We start from the raw sequence: 19,427 nt of genomic DNA, 5'->3' as shown, positions 1-19,427 counted from the left end.
GTTGCGCACATACTTAAAAGTTTACTAATTAAAATCTAAGCAAAGGTAGTAGATGTATAAAAAGTGAAGATAAGAAATGGGAATATTCACAGGTTTACAGTGTAGGGTATTAATTTTTTTAACAGTTTACGAGCAATTAGAACTAAAAACTAAAAAAGACAAAATAGGGTAAATGCCCTAGTATCCAAACACTTAGCGTCATTGTTAACTTTGACTCCATCTTATTTTCTTTCTATAAAAGCTACTGCGAATAATGATATTTCTTGTAATGGTAGAAATATTTCTTAATTGTTAGAATACTCCGCCTAAAAGAGAGAAATAAAATGCTTAAGAAGTCATCTCCGTAAGCATTGTGAAGAAATCTGGCACTTAAGAATTCAGCGGTCTGAATAAAAGGAGTATGAAAAGGCCCTCAGAGACATCCAGCAAAAGGCGTCGGACTACTATGCCAGGGATGGTCCGATGGACCTAGTTTTTTAAAAACTAATACCCTAAAATCGCACTTGAGGAAAGCAACCTTCCCAGAGAGCCGCGCATTACTCTAGCTCAACTTCGATGTGGATACTTTAATAGGTTGATCTGTTTCGTATCCAGAATCAACCCCGACCAAATATATGTCCTACTTGTAATGTGTCCCAACATGATTACAAACATATTTTCAATTGCAATGTGGAAACAACGCTTCTAACACCCGTATCTCTCTGGTCCAATCCTGTTGAAACTTCAAGCTTCCTTAAACTCCCTTTAGAGGATATTGATGACAATTAGTGAGTGGTCGCACCGATGGGATGGGGCGAATCATTGCTTCAACAACAACAAAAACGTCAGATGCTGAAATGGTGCATAACTCGGAAACTATGAATCGATTTAACTGAAATTTTGTAAGCGTATCCATTTAAAAAATATACAGGACTGCGATTGTGCTCTTATTAGAGGCTACTTCTAGGTGACTATTCTATTAATGGCAGAAACGGGGCATAGTGTCCGGACACTGTCCGGATACTAGTCCGTTTGCCCTATGTATGTATGTCGAACACTTCTTATTTTCGTATTACCTCTACTTACGTATTACCTACCTCTAGTTATAACATTTTGATCTCCCCTGTTAGCAAAATAATTTTGTTTATCCATTGCACATTTACTTTTATGTTAATTTGTGCAATGACGTAGAACGTTATTGCTGAGAAAAACCTATAAAATATGAAGGGGAAAACGAACTTCCTGCAAATGCATGGAGAGCAACAAAACATCGAAAGTTTATAAACGATAAATTAATTATAAATTGTAAGTTAGATTACTGTGGGCTGGTTTGTGGTTAGCATTCAAGGGCAAGCTACTTAAAGTGCTATGCATAATTTATTTTCTAGGTTTTTTCAATTCTTCAAAATAATTCAATTATTAAGTATTATTTTCTTCGAATAATACAATAACAAACTTTAAGTTCGAAAACACATTTTTTCAATAACTATTTATGCGTATCGCTGAAAATTATGGCTGAAACAACATTTTTTATTGATGAGTTATGTATCCCATTTTAAATTATGTATATAGAAATTCTTTTGTTGTGCTAAGATTTGAATGCTATTTCCAGAAAATGATTTTCTGATGATTTTTAAAATTATCTAACATAAATTTTATTTTAATGGAATAACAATTTCGTTTAATTACCTAATTAATTTTTCCGTTTCACACAGGGCCAGTTGCTTTATTAACTGGAGCTTACGATTTCTCGAACATTTTCGAGAAGAGATTTCTCGCGAGTCTCGCCTTCTCGCGAGATTCTCGAATCTCGAATTACTCGTACGGCTCGCGCGATTCTCTAATTTCGAATTTCTCGTAAGGCTCGCGAGCATCTCGACATTCAACTTAATCGATTCATTAGCTGTTTTATATAGAGTTTACGATTTCTTCTGGAGCACAAGCCAAAATGTCCGCAAAACCACAAGTAAAAAACCCCGAAATGTATAGAATATTGCCAATGAAGCTACTGAATTGAAAGTCGAGAAGATCGCGATTATTACGAGTAATTCGAGATTCGCGAATCTCGCGAGAAGCCGGTTTGTTGATGCCTCGTTGAAAAATAAAATATTGCGAAGAAAATTAAATGTATAATAAATATGTTTTGAGTTAAATGTCAATGAAGCAATAAAATCAACAAAAAAGTCACAAGTAAAAAGCACCAAGTGTATAAATACTGCCCATACAGCGATTAAGTAAGAATGTCGAGAAGCTCGCGAGATTTTCGAGTACTTCGAGACACGAGAATCTCCAAATTCATTCTTGAAGTTCGATCCATAATCTCGGCTCCCGTTTCCCGTCATCAAATTTTGATTCATCCGTGAAACAAACCTCTGAGACGGAGCCAGTATATGGATTCCCTTTTTTCCCAAAGAGTTCTGTCTACATTGAACACCTCCAAATTCCGTGAGTTTCTGAGCGTAGGGGCATCACGTAGTTGCAATAAAGGATTCCCTATGAATTTTCTTATTACTTTTATGTGCCCTCTCATGTTTTCGCTCTTCAGTTCACAGATATTTTGAAGTCTTAGTACAGCAAGTGTTGGAGAATATGGATTTTTGAAACATAGACAGATATTTGATTAGATGCAACATCGAGGAATAGTTGAGTCTGCATTTTATATTGATTGTCTTTGATGTAAAGGAGGAAATAGTTGCTATTCATTTTTTGTAAAAAGCGTAAAATTTGTTTGGGGCTACTGACGAATTTTCGTTAATAATAGAGCATACGATTTCTTCTCGAACACAAGCGAGATTTTCGAGACCCGAGAAATCCCAACAGATATCTGATTGAAGAGATCCCGGCAAGACAGAAATTCGCCCATCTAGGTGGCGTGACACTTAATTCCTTCTTGCAATGTTGTAAAAAGTCTCAAGAGATACTTAAATACATTAAAAAGCCTTAACATAGAGTAATAGGCTGGACAAAGCCACTATAAAATGTATCTGGGAATGAGGCTAGTGACCTTTAATATCGTTACGATAAACTTTTATAAAATTACGAAAGTAAGATCTTTTTTTTTGCACATTTTTTGCGCGATATCTACTTAAACAACTATTACTCCGCCTTTATAGTATACCACCATTCCTACTTTAGGTAGACTATTGGACTAGACTAGGCCTTAGACTATTAAGGATCATTTTGTTCAAAATATCCCACACTAGAGGTTTACGCCTATTTCTTTACCGGCAGTGTAGGGTCCTTATAAATTTTTTAGTTTTTTTGATCTTTTCTTTGAAGTGCATAAAACCTCGTGAAAAGTTATTTGCCGTTATTTGTTTTATAAATACTAATACAAGAATCGCACTAAAGCTAAAGGATATTTTTTCAAATAATTGCCTATTTTTTATTTCTTTTATAATTTTCGCACAAAGCTGATGTCAAAGATTTACCATTAAAATTTTAAATTTATGTGTTCGATCACTTTCAGCTTGCTGTTATGACTAAATCAAAACAAACAAAAAAACAAGTAAGGAAGGCTAAGTTCGGGTGTAACCGAACATTACATACTCAGTTGAGAGCTGCGGAGACAAAGTAAGGGAAATCACCATGTTGTAAAAGGAACCTAGGGTAACCCTGGAATTTGTTTGTATGACATGTGTATCAAATGGAAGGTATTAAAGAGTATTTTAAGAGGAAGCGGGCCATAGATCTATAGATGGACGCTGGATCGGTGACTCTAGAATTTGTTTGTACGATATGGGTATCAAATGAAAGGTGTTAATGAGTATTTTAAAAGGGCGTGGGTCTTAGTTCTATAGGTGGACGCCTTTTCGAGATATCTACATAAAGGTAGACCAGGGGTGACTCTAGAATTTGTTTGTACGATATGGGTATCAAATGAAAGGTGTTAAAGAGTATTTTAAAAGGGAGTGGGCCTTAGGTCTATATGTGGATGCCTTTTCGATATATCGCCATAAAGGTGGGCCAGGGGTGACTCTAGAATTTTTTTATACGATATGGGTATCAAATGAAAGGTGTTAATAGTATTTTAAAAAGGGGTTGGCCTTAGTTCTATAGGTGGACGCCTTTTCGAGATATCGCTATAAAGGTGGACCAGGGGTGACTCTAGAATTTGTTTGTACGATATGGGTACCAAATGAAAGGTGTTAATGAGTATTTTAAAAGGGCGCGGGCCTTAGTTCTATAGGTGGAAGCCCTTTCGAGATATCGACATAAAGGTGGACCAGGGGTGACTCTAGAATTTGTTTATACGATATGGGTATCAAATGAAAGGTGTTAAAGAGTATTTTAAAAGGGAGTGGGCCTTAGTTCTATATGTGGATGCCTTTTCGAGATATCGCCATAAAGGTGGGCCAGGGGTGACTGTAGAATTTTTTTATACGATATGGGTATCAAATGAAAGGTGTTAATGAGTATTTTAAAAGGGCGCGGGGCTTAGTTCTATAGGTGGAAGCCCTTTCGAGATCTCGACATAAAGGTGGACCAGGGGTGACTCTAGAATTTGCTTATACGATATGGGTATCAAATGAAAGATGTTAATGAGTATTTTAAAAAGGCGTGGGCCTTAGTTCTATAGGTGGACGCCTTTTCGAGATATCGACATAAAGGTGGACCAGGGGTGACTCTAGAATTTAATTGTACGATATGGGTATCAAATGAAAGGTGTTAATGAGTATTTTAAAAAGGAGTGGGCCTTAGTTCTATATGTGGACGCCTTTTCGAGATATCGCCATAAACGTGGACCAGGGGTGACTCTAGAATGTGTTTGTATGATATGGGTATCAAATTAAAGGTATTAATGAGGGTTTTAAAAGGAGTGGCCCTTAGTTGTATATGTGAAGGCGTTTTCGAGATATCTACCAAAATGTGGACCAGGGTGATCCAGAACATCATCTGTCAGGTACCGCTAATTTATTTATATATGTAATACCACGTACAGTATTCCTTCCAAGATTCCAAGGGCTTTTGATTTCGCCCTGCAAAACTTTTTCATTTTCTTCTACTTATATGGTAGGTGTCACAATTTTACCAAGTTTTTTTCTAAAGTTATATTTTGCGTCAATAGACCAATACAATTACCATGTTTCATCCCTTTTTTCGTATTTGGTATATAATTATGGCATTTTTTTCATTTTTCGTAATTTTCGATATCGAAAAAGTGGGCGTGGTCATAGTCGGATTTCGGCCATTTTTTACACCAATACAAAGTGAGTTCAGGTAAGTACCTGAACTGAGTTTAGTAAAGATATATCGATTTTTGCTCAAGTTATCGTGTTAACGGCCGAGCGGAAGGACAGACGGTTGACTGTGTATAAAAGCTGGGCGTGGCTTCAACCGATTTCGTCCTTTTTCACAGAAGACAGTTATCGTCCTAGAAGCTAAGCCTCTACCAAATTTCACAAGGATTGGTTAATTTTTGTTCGACTTATGGCATTAAAAGCATCTTAGACAAATTAAATGAAAAAGGGCGGAGCCACGCCCATTTTGAAATTTTCTTTTATTTTTGTATTTTGTTGCACCATATCATTACTGGAGTTGAATGTTGGCATAATTTACTTATATGCTGTAAAGATATTAACTTTTCTTTTAAAATTTGAATTAAAAAAATTTTTTTTTAAAAAGTGGGCGTGGTCGTTTTCCGATTTTGCTAATTTTTATTAAGCAGACATAAAGTAATAAGAGTAACGTTCCTGCCAAACTTCATCATGATATCTTCAACGACTGCCAAATTACAGCTTGCAAAACTTCTAAATTACCTTCATTTAAAAGTGGGCGGTGCCACGCCCATTGTCCAAACTTTTACTAGTTTTCTGTTCTGCGTCATAAACTCAACTCACCCACCAAGTTTCATCGCTTAATGCGTATTTGGTAATGAATTATCGCACTTTTTCGATTTTTCGAAATTTTCGATATCGAAAAAGTGGGCGTGGTTATTGTCCGACATCGTTCATTTTAAATAGCGATCTGAGATGAGTGCCCAGGAACCTACATACATTTCATCAAGATACCTCAAAATTTACTCAAATTATCGTGTTAACGGACGGACGGACATGGCTCAATCGAATTTTTTTTCGATACTGATGATTTTGATATATGGAAGTCTATATCTATCTCGATTCCTTTATACCTGTACAACCAACCGTTATGCAATCAAAGTTAATATACTCTGTGAGCTCTGCTCAACTGAGTATAATAAGTAAGGACGGGGCTGTCTTCGGCTGTGCCGAAGCCTTCATACCTTTCAGAAATTGGGCTGAACAATAACCTTATCCCACTCGTAATATCCAAATAATCGGCTGTATAAGATATGAGGTATATGGTGAATAGGTTTACATACCTAAGCGGTTTTTAAGATAAATATAAAATAAAATAAAAAATAGGTAGGAACTTTGTGTGAGGATGCAAACTTTCACTTTTTTGTGGTCTGCATGAAATAGCTATGACCATGATCACTTATATCAACAATATATGACGTAAACGTAAGTATTTGATGAAATTTGAAGCTTTTAGCCTTTAAAAAGGAAGAAGAAATGAGAGTTTAGGTAGTTATATACATAATATATACCACCGATCTCTATGATTTTTTCAGACAACAATATATGGGGAAATCTGCCAAACTTTGGTTTTTTGGAGAAAAAAAAAATTTTTTTTGAAACATGGTATCACGCAAATATCTTTTTGTTAGGACCATTGAGGGGTAAATTGGAGCTATAGTGCCTCGCCGTTACTCGTTTTACATAATGCCTCAAAAAGATATAGTCAAAAGATCGATCAAAATATATATAAATTGAGGTCGCAATGTTAAATATACATTTATTTCAACACTTCTGTACCGATTATATCGAAATTTTAACAAAATATGGAGATATATGCAGCTGTTAGCTGTAAAATTTTTTTTTTACACGAGACCCGGTTTTGTAGATATCGGTAAAAATATAAAACCGAATAACCGCCAAATATTTTTTACTGCAAAGTTTCCAACACATTTATTTGAACACATTTCTACCGATTCTTTTGAAACTTTAAAAGCATATAGATATGTGAACGAAGTATGTTTAGGTAAAAAAGTTTTAATACCCGAGGTCCAATTTTTGGAGATATTGATAAAAATATAAACCCGGAAAACCTTAAAGTTGTTTACTTATTTAAACTCTTCTTAACCGATTGTGTTGAAATTTTATCAGGATGAACATATCTATGTAGGGTATATATTGGTAAAATTTTGTTGATACCCGAAACCCGGGTTTAGAGATATCGGCAAAAATATGAAACCGGGTAACCGTCAAATATTTCATACCCGTTTGTTAATTTTTTCTCTACACCACAGTAGTATACCATCAATTGCCTTATCTTGGAATATTCACGCAAGGAAAGTTATTGATGTTTGTACATGGTGCAAATATACGAAATTTTCGCCAAAAATTGGCAATCGTCAAAAAGTGCAGACAAAATTTTTATTTTTTTTTTTTAATTTTTGTACCAAATTTGTGTTTCTTTTCGTTTACTTTTAAATAAAACCGGTTTAAAAAAAAGAAAACATTTTTCTACACTTTTTGACGATTGCCAATTTTTGTCGGAAATTTCGTATATTTGCCCCATGTACAAACATCAATAACTTTCCTTGCGTGAATATTCCAAGATAAGGCAATTGATGGTACACTACTGTGGTGTAGAGAAAAAATTAAAAACGGCTATGAAGTGATACAAGTAAAATTGTAGCTGTGCCCACAAAAAAACATGCTCCTGAAAAAAATTTACGCAACCAAGCGGTTCCACTTTTCTGCCTCTACCTTCAAAACTGAAAGGGGAACATCGAATTTGAAGCCCTAGGTATTTTTAGTCCCTGATAGGCTATTATCGTGCATAATCCAAAATTCAATACTCAGTTGCCTCAAAAAGCTATAAGCAAAAAACTGTCAATATTGAAAATGACAAAAAAAGTATCGCTACTTTGATTGATGATAGTTTTGAGTATTGGAGGGGCACATTAATTTAGCTCATACTTTTAGAATCTCCGTCTCAAACACAATATTCAGTTTAAATTCCAAAGCGTTTCAGCGATGCCTCAAAATTTTATCGAAAAAATTCAAAAAAAAAAATCAAGGTTATCGCTTGAAAAAGTGTAAAAATCGACGTTTTTTATGTTTCGAAGTTCTGCAAAAACTTACTATCAACTTTCTTGATTTTTAAAGTCATCACATCGGATAGTCAAAAGGTCAAACTTAATGTCCTCGTACTTTTTTCTGGTCTTAAGTTTTTTGCCCGTGTGTAAAACCCGAGTATCCAAAAAAGTTAAAGTTTTTGGGATTTGCATATATACTGTATACGTATCTAATATACGTAAGCATTTGGTGAAAATTGAAGCTTCTAGCTGTTAAAATGGTGTAGAATTTGCGAAAAGATTCTTATCTGAACAATAATTTGCAGGGGACATATGCTATATATACGACCGATGTCTTCGAATTTTTCAGACAACAATATTTTGCTATATAAGAAAGCTTACGGCGAAATTTTAATGTTCTAGCTGTTAATATTGGGTAGAAATTGCGAAAAGTTTCTTATATGAACAATCAGTTGTATGGGATACACACCATATATACGAGCGATCTCTATGATTTTTTCAGACAACAATGAATGCTCTACACGTAAGCATTCGATCAAATTTGGAGCCTCTGGCTGTTAAATCGGGGAGGTAATTACGAAAAGCTTCTTATTTGAATAATCCGTTGTGGGGGATATGTTCAATCTGATAAATTGTGGAAGATATGACAAAAATCCTCTTTTCTAAAAAAAATGGTTGTATGGGGGATATATGCTAGAGTGGCCGATCCGGTCGGTTCCGACAAATGTCTAATCGGATACCTAAATATACCCCCTCAGCACATTCTATCAAGATATCTCAAAAATTTAGGGACAAGTTTGCATACACACAAACAGGCGGACATGACTAAATCAACTCAGCTCTTCATCCTGATCATTTCGGTATACCTATTTGTGGGTCTATCTATTTTACTTTAAGAACTTACAATGTTGAGATTCGTGACAAAGTTAATATACCATTTAATTTTTATGAAAGGTATAAAAAACATTGAAAACAAAAACATTGATGCAATTGCTTCATTAGATATCATCGTTTATGTTTACCGTATGCATCAAAACGCACGAGATTCGGATAAAATGCGGTGTTCAAAGAGAGGGAAAAAAAAGAATTATGTTCCAAGTCATTTTCGTTTGCTGGAAACATTCAATAAATTTTTAATATGCTCCAGCGCGAAAAATTTTGGCAACTTTTATGAACTTAGCCAAAAATCAACACCAAAAAAAAACAAAATGATATTTACTGGACACGGAGTGTGCTTTGTATTTTGGTTTTGAGTATGAGTATCAACGCATACACCGCATTTTGGGTGTAATTGTAAAGAAGGGACTGCCAAACTTTTTAAACAATCCCATCTTTACTAAACTACCATTTTATAGAACCTTAGCATAAATTTAAAAAAAATTTTAACATACAGGTTTGCCTGGAAATTAATTTTTCAAGTTAACTAGAACTCGCCCAGGGGTTGAAGTTACCCCATAACAAAGGGAACTTCACCAAAAAGAAATAGTTCCGGGCTTTTTGAAAAGAGTTTCGCCGACTTCTTATTGGTATGGTAACAACCTATATGGTTTTTTAATCGTCTTGTTATTTATAACGAGTAATTATCGTCGATTTATAGATTTGTAATTGGCTTTTTATTGCCAAGTCATCGAGACTCGTGTCTCCCTTGGTAGTCTGCTTTCGTCCTCTGCAAGGAGTGGATAGTGTATATTTATAACGAGGCTCACCTGGCGTGGTCTAGCAATGGTTTTTACCGTTATGTGTGGATTGGCCTACGGACTTACTTATGCTGATCTGGATGATATGGCTCTCTCTGGGAGACAGGTCTAGACCAAGCAGTTGTTTGCGGGTTTTCCTGGCTTGTGACAAAGAAGCAAAGCTGGAAGCTGTGTGTACAGCATAATATTCTGCTCTTTTATGTTGAGCGCTATTGTCTCACTATGCAGAGGATATGCAGGGGTCATAAGAAGGCATCCCGTGGCAGTTCTGAGTGCAGTATTTTGGCAGGCCTGCAACCTTTTCCAACGTGTGTTTTCAGGTTATGCGATCAAACTGGCGAAGCGTAGCACATGAGCGGTGCGTAGGCCAATTGCTTTTCTACATCATGAAGATTTTGTTACGGCTTTAGTAACAATTTCGGAGGCATGTAAATAAAATAAAAAAATAAATGTAAGGCGCGATAACCTCCGAAGAGATCTATGGCCGAGCTTCTCTTCCAATTTGCGTCGTGCTCCTCTTGACTTTCCCTACAAATTGGCCGGACGGGACCTACATGTTTTATGCCGACTCCGTACGGCATCTGCATGGCAGATGAGTTTTCACTGAGAGCTTTTCATGGCAGAAATACACCCAGAGCGCTTGCCAAACACTGCCGAGGGGCGACCCCGCTTAGAAAAATTTTCTTCTAATTGAAAAACCTTATTTCTAAAATTTTGATGTTGCTTTGCCCGGGGTGTGAACCCAGGGCATACGGTGTGATAGGTGAAGCACGCTACCATCACACCACGGTGGCCGCCAACGGAGGCATGTACCTTGAAGTTAAAAGAGTGTTATCTAACTAAGATCTTTGGATGACTGACAGTCTGTAGCTTAATGCCATCGAGGAGAACGTCCAATATTTGTGTCATCCGTTCCTTCGACGTTGTAAACAGAGTGGCCGTGGATTTAGTCCATGATAATGCCAGGTCTCGGGAGTTGGAGAAAACAGAAAGAATGGATAGCTATTTTTGTTAGAAACTAATTCGTCTGTTGAAGGGTCAGATCCTGTTGACATTATCGTGCTGTTGTCGGCATAGGAATTGAAAGTAACTGCTTCTGGTGGGGATATGTAGAAATTAAACGGAAGTGGGGATAGAATATCACCCTGAGGGTCCCCTCTTTAGTTATCCTAGGTTTTGAAGTCTCGTTTCTAAATATCACTGACGCTTGCCGACCATTCATATACTTTGCGGTCCATATTTTTAGACAAGGGGAATGTGTGAACCTTCTATGTTTTGGAATTTCGCTGCCGATTTTCAAACAAAATGTTTCGGGTTCCGCTGGACTTTCTTTGGGAATCTCTTTCGTAGAATATTTATGTACTAGCTTTGTACATTCTCGCATTTCTGGTACAATTCATATGAATCCATACGTATATATGTACATATGTATGTAGATACCTATGCTGCTACGTGTATACAATTTTAAAAGAAAACTTTGTTGTTTATGAACTCATTTCGCATAGCACGAACATTTTTTTACGGCCGCTAGAAAAATACACAAAATGCATCTAAACGAAAACAAATAAATATGTAACCATTGCAACGAAAACCCTGCAACTAAATAAATTTTAATAGCCAATTTTGTTTTTGATGTCAATACTCAACGCAGAGGTGTTGAATGAAGTAAAAGATTTAGATGCAAAGTTAGTATCTTGTTTTATGACCGTTATTCAAAATTTGTATTAATTTTTCCTCTTTGAATGTCGTTGGAAATTTTGAATAGATATATCTGTATGTATCTGAAAAACGTATGACAGTGGCGTATTTAGAACTTCAACTGAAGGGGATGGAGGACGGTAGGGGTTGTAATTAGGAATATTTTTTTATACGGATCCTCCTTTTTATACTCAGCGTGCTTTGCTCTCAGAGTATATAAACTTTAGTAACATGACAGCTGGTCGTAACGGCATAAACAAATCGAGATAAATATACACAAATCAAAATGCTTAGGATGGAAAAAGAATTAATTTAGCCATGTCCATCCGTCCGTTTGTCTGAGATCACGATAACTTCAGCAAATGTTGAGATATCTTATTGAAATTCGGTATATGGGTTCCTTGGCACTCATCTTCCATCGCTTTTTAAAATTAGCGAAGTCGGTTGATAGCCAAACCCAATTTTTATATATATAACATTTTGGAAAAAACAAAAAGCCTGATGACATAGGAAATAATAAACCTAGAATGTTGAAAGTTAATTTATGAACTGATGAAAATTTGAAAAAAAAAATGTGAAAATGGACGTGGAACCACCCACTTGTGGTAAAATCAATTTTAACTTATCATAACAAAATTCGGCAGGGAGGTTGCCTTTACTATAAGGAATGTTTCGATGAAAAAATTAACGAAATCGGTTTAGGACCACGGAGACATTTATATAAAAGATTTCCAAAAGGGTCGTGGAATCAAGGGGTTAATAAGCGCAATACAAAGCATCAAAGCTTCCGCAACCCAGTTGTCCACCTGACCTACTCAAGGTGAATGCTGTTACAAATATGAATGTATCATACACATATTTAGCAGGCGGAGCTCTGGCGACCCCAAGTTCCTCATGGAACTAGAGGGTGGGGCGGTATGGCCTAGAAGGTTTAATGTGATCATTCCCGATATGGTCGGTCTGGTACCTTAATGGTGCTTTATTACCGGACCGTACCGGATCTATAGCCGCCAAAGGACCATCAACATCATTAACACTCCTCAGAACATTCGGCGAGTCTATTTGTCGTTAATACGATAACAACAACAACAACGAATAAAATAAGCTGTATCTTTGCAAAAAAGACCTTTCTATCAATGGTGTTTCTTTCCCCAAGTGAAATTATAACAAGAAATAGGAAAAATATCAAATTTTTGAAAATGGGAGTGGCACTGCCCCTATTATGACTAAGCAATTTTCTATGTTTCGGGGGACATAACTCGAAGAAAAATTAACGGATCATAATAAGATTTGGTACACATATTTGCTTTACAGCATGAAATATTTCTAAAAAAAATGAACGAGATCGGTAAAGGACCACGCCCACATTTTTACTAAGCAATTTTCTAAGAACAAAAAATATTTATAGTAAAAATGGCCTAGATCAAATTTCAACATCCTAGGTTTATTATTTACTAAATTATCGTTATTCAAAGTCTGTTCCAGCAAAAACTACAAAAATCTAAGGTATACAATGTGGAAAAATGAATAGAGTGTTTTGTGAGGTGTAAGTACCAATGAGTGAATGCTTGAGTGCTTCTTTATTCAAATATTGTCAGCTTATTTATACTAAATTATTCTAAACATATTCTTACATACATATTTACTTTAAGCATACATATTTACATACATATTTACCTTAGGCATACATACTTACATACCTACATACAACTCGACACAAAATATGTAGGTACCTACACATCTGTGTTGAGCTGTGACTTCTGTGGGAAATGCAATGTCAGCAAATTTGCCGGTATGCAAATTTGATTTGGTCGTGCGTTGTACACACACCTGTTGCTCTGTCAGCAACAATTAGCAAGTGTCCCTTTTTTGTTGATGAAAATTTAGACTCTTTTTGTTACAGGGTAGCATATTAACTGGTTTAATTATTTGGCATTGAAATTGTTGGCTGTTTACACTACAAAGGAAACTAAGCCCAATTTTAATATAAATAAAAATAAAAACAAAAAATTTTAAGCACTTCCTTTTTATAAATGGACACAAATCAGCGTAAAATCTTTCCTTATATAAAGACATATTCTTGCTAAACTTTGATTTTTAAATTTTGACATAGAAATTGCAAAAATATTTATGAGGAGTAAAAATATAAAAGTTGAGCGCACATTACTTGGATTGGAAAGTTGGTAGGAAAGAAGATATTATTAGTAAATCAATTGCGCTCCGCCTTTATATTTTTACTTCTCATAAATATTTTTGCAAAATCAAAGTTTAGCAAGAATATGTCTTTATATAAGGAGACATTTTTCGCTGATTTTTGTCCATTTATATAAAAGAAGGGCTTAAAGTTTTTTGTTTTTATTTTTATTCTCTGCTTTTCTTACATTTTCTCGGTGTATTAACCTATGTGTGAAGTTTCACGTTTGTAGCTCAATGACGAGTTACTTAAAAATCGATTGCAAGATTTGTATGAAAAGCGGACAAACATTCAACCGACCTAATATAAAGGAAGTAAAATACAAAAATACATGTTGGAGGCACGTATGTCATGCCATTGCTAAAATTTAAGAGGGCTGTTCTCGTAAGTAGGCCAAAAAAAATCCATTTTGAAAAATGGTTGTGACAACGACTACTTTTGTCATACATACCATTTTAAAATACTTTGCATCTTCCTTTGCCAGTGATTTCTCGAGAACTGTTGAAGATATTGTAATGAAATTTGGTATGCATCTTCGGCCAAAAATCGGTTGATAACGACACCTCCCTAAGTAATGTATGCCCTTATTAGGCATTTCCTCACCAATTTCTTAAAATTTTTTAACTTTACTTTCAGGTCTGTGTGGCATGTTATCAATATAAGTGCTAGAGATATTGGATTTTTCTTTTAATTTTTTCGGCCTGCGTAATTTTACAAATGTCCTTTTTTAACTGCCATTGTGAATATAATCAGGCGTATATACTTCCTTTTTAAGAACGTTCGGAATTATTATAGTGAAAATATAATAACTCGATGAATAAACCTTCGCTTTCTTGTTGTATTTGATTTGTATTCATTTGAGACCATCATCGCATTACGAGGAGCTTCGGGCAATTTTCCGGCTTAGTAGAAAAATCCGAGATTTGATCGAAGATTTCTCATAAAAATCATAAATTTTAGGAAATGCCCATACTGCATAGTTTTTAAGCCTTTGCGAAATTCCTGGTTCGCTCTCAACTTGGATTGGCCGCAGCTCAGCTTAAAAGTTTTCCGTTTTTCATGGCTGAGCGTAGTGGTAAACAAAAAATTGCAGACATATAAGTATTTACTATACAATTTTGTTATTATTACATTTTAATTAAAATAACAATTTGATCTTTTGTTTTTTTGTTTTTTCCAGAGGGTCTCCCATTTGTTCCACATATTTGCTATGTTGGAGACAAGCTTTATAAGGCTACCGTCGGATCCTGCTATTTCTATGAACAAGTGAAGGAGTGCTGCTGTGCGCCTGCTTTGGTAAAGCAATGTAAGTTTATTAAAACATTTTGCTAAATACACTTAATAACCTTCCTATAAATCAATAAGAGAATATTTGACATGAACGATTAAAGCCGCAATCCCTGTACAACCTGATTGATTTTTCAAATATCAATTCAAAAATCAACTCTTCAATAAATTTTTTTTCTTTTCTTCGCTTCAACAATCCGAGATTTGCTTTCAAAGCGTTCGACATTTCATTTAGGGTTGACCGTCAACGGGGATAAGACGTATATGGTATTGTTAACTAAGAGGTTATAAGGTCCCGAACTGCACTAGGCTTAACCTAGGAAGTGTTACTATGCAGGGGAAACTTTGTATAAATTGTCTAGGAATCATTATACATAGTAGGCTGCCGTGGAAACTCATCGGCTAGCCGAGAGTGAAGAAGGCCTCGACGGCACTTGATGTGTGCAAGAGAATGCTGCCAGCCTCCGTTGGGCCTATCGCCCTCCCTCTCTGACTGTGTATTTACAGCGTTTGTTAAGAATATCCTTTAGGATGGAGTTCTTGTTTGGAAGACATCTAGGGGTTATTCAGGCAATCAATGCTTAGCATATTGAGAGCCCGGAAAACAACCCCGAAGGCTGCACTGCAGACCATACGGCCATAGTAGTATAGCGTCATCAGATATTGGACGAACAAACTAGCTGATCCCGTATCTCCGCTTCGATGGCGACCCTAGAGTCACAGTTGAGGTGAAATGTTGGTGCAGGGCGCTCAAATGGCGGACGAGGTGATTCAAGTGTATACCGTTGGTTCCAAAATAGTGGAAGTGGTATAGTCTGTTGTATGCTGTGCTGAGTCCAAATTAAGCATATCTTCCAACCTGCCAGATCAGTGTAGTGTCTTTCAAGTGGAAGTAGTAGTCGTGACCAAAGGAATAGAGAAACTGGAGGGAAACAGTTTAGAGGGAATGTGCGTTAACTTTAATATTGACAGCCGATCAGCAATTAAGGACTTTTTGATGTATGAAAGTTTACATCTATTTGGATTCCCTTATTGCCTTATAACCCACCGTTATTTGATTAAATATATAACTTATTTACACCCTATGTAGGTAAAAGTGGGTTCTTTTTAGAAGGATCAACAAAAAATTTGCTTCGCTTTGGTGAGATCGTTTCGCCATAATTTTGAATTACAGTGGTAAATTTTTCCAGCTTTTTGAGCGGGAAATGCCAATATTTGAGTATCCCATTAAGCTAGAGACTTGAAACTTGATGCGGGCTTCAGAACCTAGTGACAATGCATCGTAGGGTAAAAAATCCGATAGGAGGCGCTCAGATTGATATTTTCAAGTAACTTCTTGATGAGCTAATAAATACAACTTTGATCTCTATTCGAAGTCAAGTTATTTCAAAGTGTGGTGAAGGAAATTTTCTCACACTCAAGAAATTTATAAATTAAGAAATTCGTTTAAAAGCGATGGGATCTTAACTAAAAAGCTTAGCATACATGAGAAAAAACTAGTACATTTTGTAGCCTGACCCAGCTACAATAACTGATGTTGAATGTGTGGGTAAGCGAATACGTACGCATTTCAATGAGTTTCGAAATATCTTTTTACTCATTCAAAGTACACTTAAATAGTGACAAAACAAGGATTAAGGCAATCATAATATTTTAATGAAACGAAGTCTGTGATTGGACCCATTGTTATATGACTGAATGTGGATATTTCTATGTGTTTGCAATTCCAATTATGAAGTTATGTGCACTTATATCTACAAAAGTATTATGAATGATCGTCACACCGGGGAGGATGAAAACAAAATTTCTACATACTTACAGAAAAATAGCAGTGGCATTTTTTTCAGATTTTTGCCATATACCAGAAAAAGGCACCCTTCGGAAAAAAAAAATCAAAAATCAATGTTTAGTTTAGTTTAGTCAACTTGATTGGGCTACAAAGCTGAATATTCTGAGAACTCCAATAGCAAGTTCGAAACTTTCGTAAAGTTTTTTAAAATTTTCGAAGTTTTTCGAAAACATTTTTGAAATTCGTTTATGTACTTTCAGTTATAAAACTCTTGGAAATTCTTTAAATGTCGAAAATAAAAATAAGAAAAACTTAGGTAATTGACGACATTTGATACAAATTTTCACTGCTATTTTTCTTCTTTTTAATGCATACATAGTGAATAGTAGTATGACATTAAGGATGCACCCTTATTACCAAAGGGGTTCGAAATAACGATTTAACGCCTTAGGATTATGAGAATAACCTTAAAACTTATTCAATAAAATTAGCTTGCATTAAAGAAAAGATTACCCGTAGAACTGTGTCAACTATCATGGAAACGGCTTACTTTTTTTCGAATATAAAACTTAGATTAGGGACTGCCTATATGCCCTCTTGTCAAAATTTGTTTTCCATAAAAGTTTGAGATATGTGAGCCTTTCGGAACTAAACAAGGCTTTAAACAGGGTGACTTTTATCGTATTATTTCGTTAATTTGATGCAGAAGAAAGTAATACAAGCCGAATTTACCACACTGGAATAATATTTTGCAAGAGCGTGCAAAGTAATGCTAAGAAAAAGAAAGGGCTTCCGTGTCGGACGAGTGGAATTCCTCGAGAGGAGCGAAACGGTAATGATGGCGAGCTCCAAAGCAGGTTTAATAAAAACCTTTATCAGCTTTACGCACACTACATAATATTTTTGTGGACTGAGCCGAAGAATCCGAACATATTCATTTTGTCTTCATCTTGTTTGGGTCCAACTCTAATGTACATACTAAGCATGAATGAGTGTCTAGGTATTTGTGTTGGATTTAATATTTCTGCAACATCGATGCAAATGACTAAGAAGCGCTTCGGAGACGAGCCATGAATAATGATTGATATATGAAACGTTGCGGTTTAGAAAGACATTTCAATAAAAAAGTAATAAAAAAACGTTGGTGAAAATACGCCAAAGGTTTTAAGACAATTATTATGCACTTTTGTCTATAGTTAATACCCACAAAGAAATATTCCCTTACTTCGACTTTGTGAATATACTTAAGCGCCCGTTACTAATACTTGGCATAGACTTGACTTGAGTTGAGAGCTATCATTTACGATTCTGTTTAATGAGTTTTACTAGTATTAATACTTTACTTAGAAGTCTGTTTATTTTAGATTTTCCACGTAAGTTTTAAGTGGCGTATGCATTTTTGGTTGTCATATATATCTTTACGGTTTATTTTGACATTTCCTTGAGAGCAAGTACATTTATTTGGTTTTTTGTTTTTAATTTTGACAAATTGCAAATATAATGCAGAATTTATGTATTAAGTGAAGTATAATAAATTTAAGTTGGCAAGTCAACCCAAATCAAGTCAAGGCTTTGGTAAGTATGACTAATGGAAGCTCAACTCCCATATAGCTTTTCACGTATGGAATGCGTACTATTTGCCTCCTCAAACAAAATACATTTGTTGTTGCAAGGTCTTCTCCCATTTTATTGAATCGGAAACATATCTTATGCCATTGAGCTAATATTAGTGGCTTACCGGCGTCTGTTATGCCAGGTAGCCACAGATATATTATGACACTTTAATGTATGAGAACTAAAAACGGAAAGATATACGGATGCTCCATCGTCACGCGTGGGATAGTCGTGTATTGAGTAAATCTTTGTTGAAGTATTCTGATAAAACCAGCTGGGAGTTCTGGTTCTAATCATATAGATAGGTTGAGACACTTAGCGTTCAATCATTACTGTTATGTAAAAAAAGTCACGATATCTTAGTATACATATATGCAAATGATAATAAGTTTTATAACTGTTACGTTGGGATATAAAATATACGCAATTTATTAGTAAAGATAAATATTCTAAAACTTCTGCAATATATTTAAGTAATTTGTTTTGCTTAAATACCTTTAAATAAACCAACATCTGAGAAATAAAATTTCGCAAAAGTACGGTATTTTTCTCAAATGATTTTGTTACTATGAAGTAAAATATAAGTGTTACGGGAGTGACAGCATTCGTCACGGGTGGGACACGTTCGAATTAATTGCATTTAATGAATATTGTGTTTTGTACTTGATATCGCCCTTCGATAGTGAAAAGAGGTCCGGGTGAAAATGCTCGCCCTGCTCTTCACTGAGATAGCCCAAATTTTCAGAAAAACCGTCCAGGTGGCTATGGGAAATTGCATCTCGATACTCATGTTCACACCCAGATATTGCAAGTGTAGAAGCAGTTGGTCTATATGCTCAGAGATGTTAGGTAACTTAACAGTGATTTCTGTGGTTTATTCTTGTTACGCTTACCGCACAGAAATAACAGTCACTGTGATGGTTCGACGGATCACGCCATATAACATGAGTCTTAGCATCCAGGTTATTTTATTAGTTTCACATGGGGAACCAAGTAAGTCCATATAAGCTCGTTTCACTAGGTCTGACGTATTCAAACGAAATT

At 35.5% G+C, this 19,427-nt stretch overlaps 1 protein-coding gene across 11 annotated transcripts in view; it reads left to right on the top strand.

Moving 5' to 3' along the window:
• The window catches only part of LOC137254421 (uncharacterized), a 272,003-nt gene that overhangs the window by 240,082 nt on the left and 12,494 nt on the right, over positions 1 to 19,427 (top strand). For all 11 annotated transcript variants that reach the window (XM_067792062.1, XM_067792060.1, XM_067792056.1 and 8 more), the window contains one exon: positions 14,874 to 14,999. In XM_067792062.1, coding sequence (XP_067648163.1) covers positions 14,874 to 14,999 — 126 coding nt within the window. The remainder of the gene's footprint in view (positions 1 to 14,873; positions 15,000 to 19,427) is intronic.

The sequence above is a fragment of the Eurosta solidaginis genome, chromosome 5 (genome assembly GCF_040869045.1).
Source record: "Eurosta solidaginis isolate ZX-2024a chromosome 5, ASM4086904v1, whole genome shotgun sequence".
Lineage (NCBI taxonomy): Eukaryota > Metazoa > Arthropoda > Insecta > Diptera > Tephritidae > Eurosta > Eurosta solidaginis.
Note: the sequence above shows the minus strand (reverse complement) of the source record. Positions and strands in the feature narration are given on the sequence as shown.